This window comes from Annulohypoxylon truncatum (assembly GCF_022578515.1).
Source record: "Annulohypoxylon truncatum strain CBS 140777 unplaced genomic scaffold F4807scaffold_41, whole genome shotgun sequence".
Taxonomy (NCBI): domain Eukaryota; kingdom Fungi; phylum Ascomycota; class Sordariomycetes; order Xylariales; family Hypoxylaceae; genus Annulohypoxylon; species Annulohypoxylon truncatum.
The window spans coordinates 222,594-235,641 of NW_025953827.1; the positions used below are offsets into that span (position 1 = coordinate 222,594).

At 49.3% G+C, this 13,048-nt stretch overlaps 2 protein-coding genes across 2 annotated transcripts; one reads left to right on the top strand and one right to left on the bottom strand.

The window, feature by feature from the left end:
* Positions 1 to 4,836: 4,836 nt before the first annotated feature.
* On the top strand, positions 4,837 to 7,075 carry F4807DRAFT_470995 (uncharacterized protein; the record flags this gene model as incomplete). Its single annotated transcript, XM_048002871.1, has 2 exons — positions 4,837 to 6,137; positions 6,208 to 7,075. Exons 1-2 carry the CDS (start codon positions 5,578 to 5,580, stop codon positions 7,073 to 7,075), a joined length of 1,428 nt encoding a protein of 475 aa, XP_047850161.1. The 5' UTR covers positions 4,837 to 5,577.
* Positions 7,076 to 10,514: 3,439 nt separating this feature from the next.
* Positions 10,515 to 12,454, bottom strand: F4807DRAFT_442550 (beta-lactamase family protein). Its single transcript, XM_047999481.1, has 2 exons — positions 12,025 to 12,454; positions 10,515 to 11,961 (listed from the first exon to the last, which is right to left on the bottom strand). The coding sequence occupies exons 1-2, from the start codon at positions 12,390 to 12,392 to the stop codon at positions 10,701 to 10,703; spliced, it is 1,629 nt and encodes a 542-aa protein (XP_047850162.1). The 5' UTR covers positions 12,393 to 12,454; the 3' UTR covers positions 10,515 to 10,700.
* Positions 12,455 to 13,048: the final 594 nt, after the last annotated feature.

Sequence of the window (13,048 nt, forward strand, 5' to 3'; positions counted from 1 at the left end):
TTCAAGTTTCATTAATACTACATATCAGGCGAAGGGACTATTCACCGACGGAAAGCGTCAGATAAGAGGGCATACCTAGCTATCAATTGTGTTCTCAAAAGTTCCAATGCCATAGATTAATACAAAGAACACGTTCAACCCAGACACCTTTGGACCGCCAACTACCTACCTACCTATCCTATCGGAGCGATCAATCTAGCCAACATCAAACAGACTGATAGTGGCGAACTACTGTTGCACTCGGCCTTAATTTACAGCCTCTCCATTTAGGTGAGATTGTACAGATTAAAGCGACATAACAGGCGAGGGTAGGCTAGGAGTTCCGCAAGGCACCTTGAGAGATGCTCATTCTTTACAAGCCGGAGGGTACAGCTGAGTCGGTGTGACTCCCGGTAAGGCCTACATAGCCACCTTGATTATCATATGTTAGGAGGAATATAGCGCGTAGAATGCTCTCGGAGCCCTTAGCTAGCCATGCGTATGTAGGTAAACAATTATAGGAACACTTGGTACCTCGGTGAATTCAAAAGAACCTACTAGGACCTTGTGACTAGGTAGCTTCCCGGTCGTCTGATGGTCACATTTTTAGCATAATACTCGGACCATCAACTCTAAATCTTTCTCCAGAGTAACATGTCCTGGGAATGGGGACGCCAGGTCTCCATATGTATAATTTAGATGGCTAGCAAAATTATGGAGGGCTACCCTTAATACGCACCCACACTAATTACATAGCTCAGAGGATCGAATATTTCTAAAATAGAACATCCCAGGCTCGTCTGGGCTTGAGCTTTCAGTTCCTTGTTACTATGTCCGAATAGGATCCACCTCGGTGGCCCTGCTATCCCAGTCCGGGGAGCAACGCGATAATTTTCTATTTTCTGTTGCATACGGTTAATTGTTACGATAGAGCAGAATTTGAAGACATTGCGACATATCCCCTTTTACCCAATGCGAGGTAGGGTGACTAGATTGTGTTAGACATATCATGGAAGTTTGTGAAGGCTTCCCGAACTAGCGAACCGGACTGGTTTCACCGTAGGTCAATATCTCAGAAGCGCGCGTGGGTTGACAGGATGGGGGTTCCTTGGGGGTTTAATAGTGAGGTGCCTTATCATATATAGTTGTTGGAGGCGTTGTGGTGAACGTGGTGGATCGGTTGCGGCTCGCTAGACAATGTCATATATAAAAGACTTGGCGAGATATCGTTTACACCTAGGCGGGTGAGCAAACCAGGTCATCAAGATAAGAGACGATGGGGATTCCAGGGTCCAGGCTCGGCGTTTGAAATATCGAAACATAAGAAGACGGACGTAGGCATTTGTGTCCGGCTATTCGGGAACGGAGTAAAGATATGTGATAACTTCGAAGAGACGATATTGCTGCGCGTCATTAAACAACGAGGCTAGCAAGGCTGTCTTAAAGGGACTCGTACCGTATTACGACCCCTACGATTGCGTGCACCGTAGTTTATGAGGTCGCAACCCGTCACTGTGAAATCGAACAGGGGATTTTCGATCTTATGCCGTCATTTGGAGATCGACAGGGATATTTCTGGCCTAGGGCGACGGCTCCACTAGACAAAGTCCGTGTGCTTCGTGCCCGAAAGCAGAGACGCGCGTCCTGGGGAGGACAGACGCAGTCCCCTGTCAGGCTGTTTAATGAGCCTATGTGTAAGTGTTGATTCGTTGCGTTGACACTATTAGCACCACGTTTGTACTTGGTAGATAGGCTACTTGGACCCGGCTGTCGTCTATCCCGTACGCGCTATATGGCTAGGCCAGCACTCTTGCTGCTAATTAGAAGAATACGTTGCTCGCTGGCTGATTTTGGTAGCGGTAGGTATTGGGTTGGTTGAAATAGCGAAATATCTACACGTATCACTAGAGTTCGCTTGGACGGCAAGCTTGGAACCTTGAACGGCTTGAGGATACCTACCTTCCTACGTACATACCTAGCTACTGCATGTACCTACGTAAACCCACACAGATGACGAACCTCTCTTGGCGGTGGACGAGTGACTTGTCTCGGCCGTTTGGGTCGGCTCAATCCGAGAGAGAATTCGAAAGAGAAACCACTTCTGCTTGGTACGAACACGCCCGATATTTTTTTTTCGTTAATCGTAGTAAATGCGATTTTATTTCATGCCGTGGTGTTCGTCCGATCTTTGGCGAGAAGGAATCTTCATCCTTGTTTCGGGTATATGAGGTCTTGTAATGACGAGGAGGCAATTTCGACGCATTGCGGACCGGACTCTAGCTCGCTTGATAATGTTACATGATATACGTCCGTAACTACAGCATACGTGCTGTATGTGTAAGTCAGCCGCAGATTTTCGAATTAGAAAGGACTGCCAAGCCCCCAAATAGAGAGGATATGTGAAGAGCCGAAGCAAGCAACGTAGCATTACCCAGGAAGAGAAATGACTAGCTTAGCAAATCACCGGACAGGAGCAGTGGGATTCGACGTTCGAAAACTGTGGCAAAGCTGTCATTGGCCAGAAACACGCAAGTCTCTCAAGAGGGGGGAGGGACGCGCAATCAGCCTCGACACTAAAAAGGGGAAGCTAACTAGAAACACACCACAAGGCGGTACATTTACGCATGATCGACAGCCTCTCCGCGAATACCTCGCAGCTATCTCATATCGTTATATGCATGTGCTTCGAATTGAAGAATGCATTTGGAATTTGATCACTATACGAAAATGGGCAATTAACGGCGATCAGGATTTTACATGCTGGGCATTTCGTAAGGCGTAGGGCGAGGGATATCTGAGGGCATTGATCAATCTCTCACGTAATCCCAGATAAGTGAGCGAGCCCAGATGAACCGACTGACCAGTCATCTCGCGGCTTGATGCAACGGCGACATACGCGCCGCGGGCATGTACGTACGCCCCATGCAAAAGAAAAAGCTTCGAGGCTCTCTAGAACTGGAGCTGGAAGAGTTTTGAGTAACCCCCAGCTTACTCTCAACTGCTCGTCCGACCGATACGGTACGACACGTGGGAATCCTAATCCACGTACAACTCATTCGTACAGTTCGGGCCGGAGAATTGTCGAGTGACAATACAGAATTTAAGCTTACCGCCTTGCCGCCGCGTTGACCGACGAGTTTATCAGTGGCGCCGTGGAGCTGGATCCTCCCGGGTTACCGAAAGGTCGGTTGACTGGTGTTGTGTCGTATCGTAAGTGCCAGTGTGTTAGGTATCAGCCGTTCGAGCATGAAGGGACCTTGATTCAAAGGTGAGGCTGAAAGACGAAGAACGTGACATCGGTGCTTAGACGTGCAGTGATGACCTCGAGTCAGACTCGAGTCAGACTCGATCAGCTAGCTCTTTGTCAAATATTGAATTCTGTAGTCGGATCTATAGCATCCGTGCCCAATGCTCATAGATCGGACCAGTTACAGCTATAGCAGTACAGTGCATTGTGCGTGGTCATGGGTGGCTATTGAGCAGAGGCCAATAGCGGCGGAAACAATAGCGACAATGACGACGATACCATCGAGCAACAAAGCCAAGGCTAGGCACATGCGTATCGGCCAAGTCCGCATTCGCGTTCTGTATGTTTAAGGAAAATATGATGGAATATCAATCGGCAATCGAATGGCAATTGAACGGGCCTGAAACAGAAAAATCTCGGGAGGATCGAAAGCTGGTAACAACCTTGGCAACCTTGAAGCAACCTTGAAAAATCCAAGACCGGAAGTGGCACGAATACCCACAAATGTTTAGGGCGGTGCAAAGCTAGAAGTTGCGGAGACTGCAGAGTCTGGTAGGTACAGAAAACCGCCCAGCACTTGCCCAGGACGCCAGGACGCCTATCGAAGGCCTCATTTTTAGTAGTTTCAGCCACGATCAGCAAGCCACGCCTCGTCATCGTCTCCACAAAAAGGGTTACAACACCTCGGATGCAGACCGGAACTGTAAATTGGTCCTAATGCCAACGTCACTTGCAACTCTAAACGGTATTAGTTAAGCAGGAATAGTACAAGGCGATACTATGTATTATTGTTCGCCGTGCATACACGTGTCTACCAAGATTATTTCGAGACAAGCAGCGGGTGGATCTCCGCGAGTAGATGATATCGAACCTCGAGCATCACGGAAAACGAAAAGAAGAAGGAAAAAGATCCTAAATGAAGGGGTCCAAAAGGTACGCATAGTACGTGGATGGTGGAAGCGAATAATGGAAAATCAAGAGAAAAAACACTACGGCGCATGTATTTTGAGAAAGTACCCCAGGTACCCTAGGTAGTTCGCTCTGACCCCACTCACCATGAGCAAATCCGCGTTAGGTGATTGGAGGAGGTGGTCGAGGAGACGCGCGTTCACGCTTTCTCTTCTGCGCCCTAGTGCGCTTTCTGCCTCGAAAGTACAGTACCGACGTTGCCCGTTTTAGCACTTGCACTGTATTTAGTACAGGAAAGTGCAGGCATCTGACGGGTCGAACCAATTACACTCGTCCCTAACGAGTAGCGGGCGGAGAAGGCCTACGCAGCCTACGACAAACCTTGCAGCAGGCCGTTCCCTTTTCCTCTTTTTTTTCTGACCTTTTCTTACCAATGTGTCCTGAGCCATCCCTATCCGGGCCTACGACTACGCAACGCACTTACATGCCACTCTGCCACTTACAACGATTACAACGAATCCCGCTCCATCCATCATTTCCCATTCACTAACACACTCCTGGCACTCCTTGCACTCCTTGTGAACACCCACACACGCCCCCACCACTTTCACCACTTTACACTCTCGACACTTACGAAAGTACGGTAGCAAATTCATAATCCCCATCCACAACACGCACTTGCACGCACAACTAGGACTAGGCTACAGCCCATCTGTCTATTCTTTACCTTTCCCTATACCTTGTGTGTCCGTACCTAATAATCCGGATTCATCCACCCATCTAACACTGCCTGTAACTTATCCATCTTTCCCGATCTCCCGCCTCGCTTCTCCTTGCCGCCTATACGTGACATTCTCCCATACACGCTTTCCTTGTCGAGGAACCACGACGACAAAGACAGTGACAGCGGCAGCTCTCTGTCTTCGAAGTAGTCGACGTTGACCAAGTCCGTCATCCGCTCTTTTTTATTCGACCTCGACTGCGCGACGGCGAAAAGGGGACACATCTTTTGTGTATAGGATCGCTCGAAGAAGAAAGGACGAGGAGGATTACACTACAGTACGACGCGATTAGAGGAAACGACACACGAATGAATGTCTAGCCATCGATGATTATGGGGGATTGATTGACTGCCGCTACCGATCTGTATTGTTCGACGAAACGAGCCCCTTGCTCTTCGGTGGCGATTGAGTTTTGGAAAGGGGTGGCCGAGTCCACATCATCACCAGCGATCCTACTTGCTGACGAAATCTAATCACCCGTCTCCGCGTAATCAAGGGTTGGCCTAATCTTGGCTCGAATCTAATAATTCAGCATATCCTAACCGACACAACATAGTCGGTCTAGTATCTATCGTAACAAACTACCCGTTGTAAGAACAACATCGCCGCTCTCGATATAGAATTATCCCGTCGCTCGACGGTTAGACGAAAGAAGATATAATGGCAGGTCGCAGTGACGGCCCTGGGGGCAATCGGGGCGATTACGGAGAGGAATGGGCTCGGGATTTACGGATTCAATTCGAACAGCTCTTGAGATCGAAACGATTAAACGAATTCGAACAATCACGAGCGAATCGATCGCGCTTAGACTCGCCCGGCCCTCGGCAGCCCGCGTCGTCGTCTAACCTCCGAGCACATTCGGCAGCGCCATCTAGTAGCGGCAGTAGACCATCATCATCATACGCCCAAGGCCATCCTTCTCCCGCGTCACCGCCATCATATTCCTCATTGCGAAATCTACCGAAGATTCCAACGCCACCTGCCCCCCATGACCGAGAGTCACAGCAATTCCGTAGTTTAATCGTATCGCTCTCCCTGACGCCAACAAAGTATGAAAACCCTGGTCTGCTTGATGAGGCCCTGCAAGTAATACCTTTGGAGAGGATATATAGCGAGGCCGAGGAGGAATCTCAGGTATTGCGAGCTCAGGCGGATAGTATGGGGGACGGTCGAAAACCCGACTGGGGTTACCAAGATTGCGTAATTCGGGCATTATTGAGGTGAGCCAAGTTCTCTATTCAATCTCCCCAATCTTACGTATGAGCCATTTTCTAACGTTCTGTCTATTAGATGGTTCAAGCGATCATTCTTCAGCTGGGTTAATAACCCGCCATGTCCCGTCTGCATGTCGCCAACTGTTGCGAGAGGCAGAACGCAACCGACACCCGAAGAGAGCGCCTGCGGAGCGTTACGGGTTGAGTTGTACGAGTGCTCTAACCAAGCGTGCCGGGCTTTCGAGCGGTTTCCGCGATACAGCGACGTCTGGCGACTATTACAGACGAGACGCGGCAGATGCGGTGAGTGGGCTAACTGCTTCTCCATGCTCTGCCGCGCAGTCGGTAGTCGCGTGCGCTGGGTCTGGAATGCCGAAGATCACGTATGGACGGAGGTATACTCGGAACATAAGCAGCGGTGGATTCATGTCGACGCGTGTGAGGAAGCTTGGGATAACCCGCGACTCTATACCGACGGCTGGGGCAAGCAGATGTCTTATTGTATCGCTTTCAGCATAGATGGCGCTACCGATGTCACTCGCCGATACGTACGCAAGAGCGAGCATGCGCTCGAAAGGAATAAGTGCCCCGAAGAGGTCATGCTCTACATAATGCAGGAGATCAAGAACATTCGACGCAGCAACATGAGCAAAGAGGAGCGATTTCGATTAGAGAAAGAAGACTCGAGGGAGGACCGCGAACTCCGAGGCTACGTCGTCGCCTCAATCACTCAAGCGGTTACACGCATGGTTCCGGGACCTTCGGCTTCTGCACCTACCGCCGCCAGTCGACCTTCCGGTTCCTCTTCTGCTAACGAGGACCAGAAGCTCCCTGCCGAACAACCAGCCCGGCAGAGTGGCAACGCGGAATGGGTTGCCGCTCGTGGGGAGAATGGGCGACGTAATCAACAATTCCAAGATCCTAGAAACCCGCCCCGACAGTAATTATATCACCATTATTTACGCAGCCGACACAATCTACACCGACGAATTTTACGCCGTCCACTAATTAGACGTAACGGATTATATACCCCAGCATTTATTACATATCGGCCGGACATTTATCTGACTTGAAGATCATGACGGACGACGTACTACTGAATCTCATTTGTCTAATACTATTTCTACCGCGATCGACACCCGTCTACCTACGAGTTCGAGAACACCATGTACCTATCTTACGCATCCGACCATTCTTACGACACCAGCATATGTCGTTCTCATTTGTGGCTCGCATTCCGAAACACTGGTATAAAACCGCCCGGCGCAAAGGACCTTTTTTGGGGTTTGGCAGGTAGCATTTATACACATTTTTGTCTTTTTATCTTAAGGGGAAGGGGATGCGGAGAACACGGGTTTCTCCCTACCCCGGCGTTCAGGTTAAACTGCATGATTGGATTGGACGGAAAGGGTTGACGAAAGAAGATGACGGCCATGCCCGGGCTTTTTTGGGGGCGGCGTGGGAAATCTCGTGTACTATCAAAAGGGGATCTGCGTAGCCTGGAAAGGTACGAAACAGGTCAAAAACCCGAAGGGAGTGCCCGTCGAACTATTAGTATTTTGTCTATTTGACCAGCGGATGGCCAAGTCATATTATGCATATTTGTGTGCCGTTAGAAAGCATCGCCAAAGAATTCATAATAGACTTTTTATCGTTGGTGCACACACTCTTGTTTCCCAAAATCAATTGGCTTTTTTTCAATGTTCTTTTCGCCATTTGCCTTGAACGTGATTTGCGCTAGTTTGATGGTGCCTTGCTTACTATAATGCGATATAGGTCGTATCCTGCCGGGGGGGGGACGGGGGCTGGGGGTTTGGAGGAGGATGGCCGCATTAATACGTGTTTGCCAACGAAGCGCGAGTTTTTGAGAGCGCTTCTGGGCTGCTACGCTCGCGGGACAACCTTGGAACTTGTCAGATACAATTTCATAATTTTTGTGTTATCAGGTGGTCCGTGTGTTTTGATGCCTTGATGCCTTCAAATCTCTGGTTTTCACGTGATCTCCTTTGAGACACGATATGGAGACCATTGAAGATTTTGCAGTTAGTCTTGGCCAGAATCTCCTAGATTAAGAAGATAGAATTTTCTTGACACAATTAATTGAATTATCAAGTCTCACGTTATTCTGACAGAACTTCAAACTTGCGGACTTCAGATGCGCGGATTCAATGTTGGCCAGTAGTTTGGTAGATGCGTAGGGGACGGAACGGGGTAATAGGGTAGAGGGCTTGGCGGTGGCCCGAATTGGTTGTGCGTGGCTCCGACGGGTTGTATCGCCAAGGCGGGCTTGCGTCGCACGGGTATGGGGGAATGGGAAGGGTGGGTTCAAGTTAGGGGGGTTATTGGGGTAACGGGGTTGCCCCTTTTCTTGGTGTTTTAGGTTGTGGAGGGATGAGGATGTGGTATACCGATGCCATTTGATGGTGTTTCATGTTTTGAAGAGAGGCTATATAAATCATCATGATTTAGGTAAGGCTGAGCTTCTTGGTGGATGAAATTGATGGACAATGATATTGACGTTGTTGTTTTCTTGGGATGGTTATCGACTGTATGGAGTTTGGGAGTAATGGTGACTCTGTAAAGGGGAATGTAACACGTGCCAATATCCTTATATCGTAGGTAGCCTCTAGAAATATCGTATAGAGCCTATCAAGTAGATCGTTAGCTAAGTACAATATGTGAGGTTTGTTTGATGAATTCGCTTTTGACACTTCACACCCTCATCATGATTAGTGGTCTACTGCGGTTAAGACCGTAACTATCTTATTAACCAAGAGTAATTTCAAGGAAACAATAAACTCATGAGTAAACATGAATGACTCTATCAGTAATTACTGTAGCCTTGTTGACATGTAGATACTTGCAAAGAGCCCAGTATCGGCGGATTGATGTCAGTAGAAAATTTAATAAAATCCATGAGCCTGTCTGGGAATATTTTACGCATCAAAACACTACTTACCTAGGTAACAAGTTTACCGTCAAAATAAATTCATTTCTTGGTACTCGGCAGTAGTGCTCGAAGAAAGAAAAAGATGAATATACATAAGTACCTAGGTAGTCAAAAGGAGTCATACGAAAATTGTCCGCATGGACGTTGACGGGACTGCTTGGAAGCTATCTTTATCGTACAAGGTAGGGACCAAACTCGCACTGAGTTACTACCACCAATATCCACCCAGACGGATGCCGGTTTCTCAAATTTATTCTTTTCAAACCTACATCAACAAAAACCACCGGTCAAATTCATGAGTTAAGCTACACCCATCCAAATCATGGATGAACATCTGGGAGAGGTTCCCATGGGGGAGTAAGTTGCCAACCTACCTTAACAACCGGTTATCTATGCACTATTCTGACATATTCTCAAGTGTATTGGCATCCAAACAATTCAAGTTCATCGTCGGCCCCAATGGCAAGGAATTCTCAGTGCACGCAGAGGCGCTGACCAAGATCTCGCCCGTCCTACGAGTCTTGATAACGGGATCAATGCGCGAGGCAACTGAAGGCGTTGCTACGCTGGATGACATCGATGAAGAAGACTTCCTAGGCTTGTGCGAATACGCATATTCCGGTAAATATACAGCACCTGAGCCACGCAACCTTCCTCCCAGGCTACCTTTCAGACCGGAGGGCGAAGCTGCCGTAGCTTATGGGTACACTTCCCACCCACGGTCACTTCTCTATACCGAGAATTCGCCAATGGTTGAATCTTACAATGAATGGGTGAATAAGTACGGAGTACACCCCAACGATAATATCGAAGGACCGGATCGTAATGGAACGATGACCGATTTCGATTGGACTGAGAACATCCTCCGCCACGCCAAAATGTACATCATTGCGGATAGATACGATGTTAGCGGTCTGCGAGCACTGGCAATTTTCTACCTCTTCTGGATTCTTTGCGGATTCGAAGATACTTGGGACCAAGTTCCGTCCATCGAGAAGCTCATCCGACTCACCTACAAGAACACCCGAGAACATGATGAACTAAGAGGTCTCATTTCATCCTACGTCGCCCTCAAGAGCGAAACTCTGTTCCTACACCCCAACATGCAGAGTGTACGCGACGAATGCCCCGAGTTCTGTTCTGACGTTCTGCAAGCAACGATCGAGCGCTTCGCGCGTGAGCAAAAATACCTTAAAAAGCAGGTGACCGAGCTGAAGTGGAAGAAGGGAGAGTTGGGAGTTGATAAAGGGGCCAAACACGGCAGATCTTGGCGTCCGTAATAACAGGTTATAGGACGAGGGGATACGATCATGGGAAGATGTCGCAATCGCTAGACTGGACGAAAATTCTACGCAGGTAGAGGCCGTGGACCCATAGTCTTTATGATAGTTCCTCTGGAAGCAAGACAAGGAGCTTATACCAATGTACGTAGCTGCTGGTTTCTGGCAAAAGGAAGCCTAAAGGAATTCAACCCTACTCAAGAATTCCGAAGTCCATACGTGAATTAATTACTAAACGCCCGGCTATAAACGAATGTCCCCTATCCTGTCGGTATGCCACCAATAGAATCCTCCCTAAAACGCAAACCCACAATCAGAAACACCTAACTAGATTCCCCATCATGTATCATTCTCCAACTCAAACCAAATTAAATGGTTCAACGCCTGTTCCAACTTCAACCCCATCTTCACCGCCCGCCCGCTCTCGCCAAACACGAACTCGGCCCGGATCTCCTCGTCGAAGGTCTCGTTGACGTAGTTCAGGTGCGCGGTGTACTTGGTATGGTTGGCGACGTGGTCGAACGTCAGCGTCATGCCGTAGTACGAGCGGTCCATCGCGTCGATGAACAGCTTGTCGTCTTTGATCGAGACCGTCAGTCTGTGGTACCCCGGGTGCCAGTACTTTCCCACGTAGTCGCCCAGGGGTTTCGTTTGAGGTCGCGGCTTTTTCTCTTGTTGCGGCTTCTTGGATTTGGGCGCCTTTGGGTTCCTTGCCGTTGTTTGGTCTTTGGATTTCTCGTTCTTTGGCTCACCACCGACCTCTTTGGTCTCGTCGGAGGCGCTTTCAGCCTGACCAACCGTCTGGTTTTTCGCACGAACTACAACATCCCTTTTTGCATTCCCAACCTTCCTCACCGGCCTCGGCACCGGCGGCAGATCCAGCACCGCATTAATCAACACCCGCGACAGCGCCGTAATAACCCTATTCGCGCGCCTCCCGTTCCCCATAAACGCGGCCCCGAAACCCATTTCCGGCACGAAGAAAAACCGGCTCCCGAAACCCGGAACGTTGCCGTAGTGGCCCACGATAGCGTACCCGCGGTACCACGACGCCTCGAGCCCCGCGGCGTACATCTCAGGCGACTCGAAGCGGCGCGCGCCCTTGACGCCCGCCGCCGGCTCGGTCACGGCGCGCAGGCGCGTGAGCCCGCGGTACACTTTCTCGCTTATGGGGCCCTCGCGGTTTAGGAATGCTTTGACCCATTTTATGAAATCGTTTGCGCTTGTCACGACGCAGCCTGCGCCCTCGCCTTCTGTTTCTGCGAGTTGTGGGAACTCGATGTATCCCCCCTTCTCCGAGTCCCACTTCCAGTCGTGGCCTTTCGCGAGCCGGTCGCCGAAACCTTTCGCCTCGGCGCTGGTGGGCTGGAGGCTGGTTGATGACATGTTGAGGGGGCGGAAGATGCACGTCTCGAGGAAGTCGTTGAAGGTTTGCCCGCTCTTTTCCGCGACTAGGTGCGCGGCTGCGCTGTACATGATGTTGCAGTACTCCCATTTCGCGCGCAAAGGGTGCGCCATGGGGAGGTTCCGCAGGTTCCGCGTGATTGAGCGCGGCGTGTCTTGGTGCGCTGATCGGTTGCCTAGGAGTGCTGTTTCGTTGCTGGAACCGTCTTGTTAGCATCTGATATAGAATAAAATTGTGGAAAGGAGTTGTAGGTATTACTCAGCCATCCCGGTCATATGGCTCAAGACGTCGTCGATAGTTACACGTTTAGTGTCCTCGAGGTCAGGCATCACGAAGTCTTCGGGAAGCAAGCTCGACATGGTCACCTCCCATTGTACCTCCGGATGCCTCTCGTTGTCCTCGACGAGTAGCGCGACTGACGCCGCGGTCATCGACTTGGAGCATGATGCGATATCAAATAGTGTATCTGCCGTACATGGCTTTTCCGGGTTGAGCGAGGCGTAGCCATAGCCTGCCGAAGCGACCTCATCGTCCTGGATGATGGCGATGGCAAGGCCGGGTATGTGATGCTGGCCCATGAGGTGCCGGACTTGGGAGGAGAAGGAGTTAGAGTGGAAGAACTCCATTTTGCTAATAGTTGCTAGATAATGTACCAGCTCAAAGCCAGTTTTCCGTCGGATTCTGTAGAATAAGTAAGGATTATTGTTGCTGTAAGCATGGAGCCTGGGATTGCGTGAAATCTTATAGAAGTGCTTAGCGGTGGCAGTGCCTGCAGAGATCTGCGATGCTGGTTGAACAAACAACTACCATTCGTGAGACAGGATTGAGTCATTCGGAGTAGATGCAAATTCATATGCGAGTCGAGCTCCGTAAGCAGCTATGGTGTGTCAACTAGGACTTTGAAATATGATATCCCTCTAACTCGGCAGAACGGCAAGAATCGCTCACATTGCTGGCTCATCTACTATGTTATTGGCTCTGGACTTGTTCTATTAAGATGACATGAAACCTAATATAAAATGATAAGACGAACGGTGTGGTATCATTTAGTGCCCTTCGAATAGGAGGCTTCCACAGGTAACACATTCAGACATTGAGATGATGAGTTCAGGTTTAATAGGTAATTAAGGATCTCATTTTACAGATGATTCATCTAAGAATCGAATTGCTATTATTGTTAGAGGTCGTATATGCCGCGAACACTTAATGACTCTGATTATCGTTTTATCCTCATCTGTAGCCCCCATGACATGTTCGAATAAAACTTTCTTACCTTCTTGCA

Excerpts from the sequence above, each read along its gene's own strand:
- F4807DRAFT_442550 (XM_047999481.1), bottom strand. The coding sequence starts at position 12,392 with ATGGAGTTCTTCCACTCTAACTCCTTCTCCTCCCAAGTCCGGCACCTC. Across the intron at positions 11,962-12,024 it reads CATATGACCGGGATGGCTGA|CAACGAAACAGCACTCCTAG; the intron begins GTAATACCTACA and ends AGACGGTTCCAG.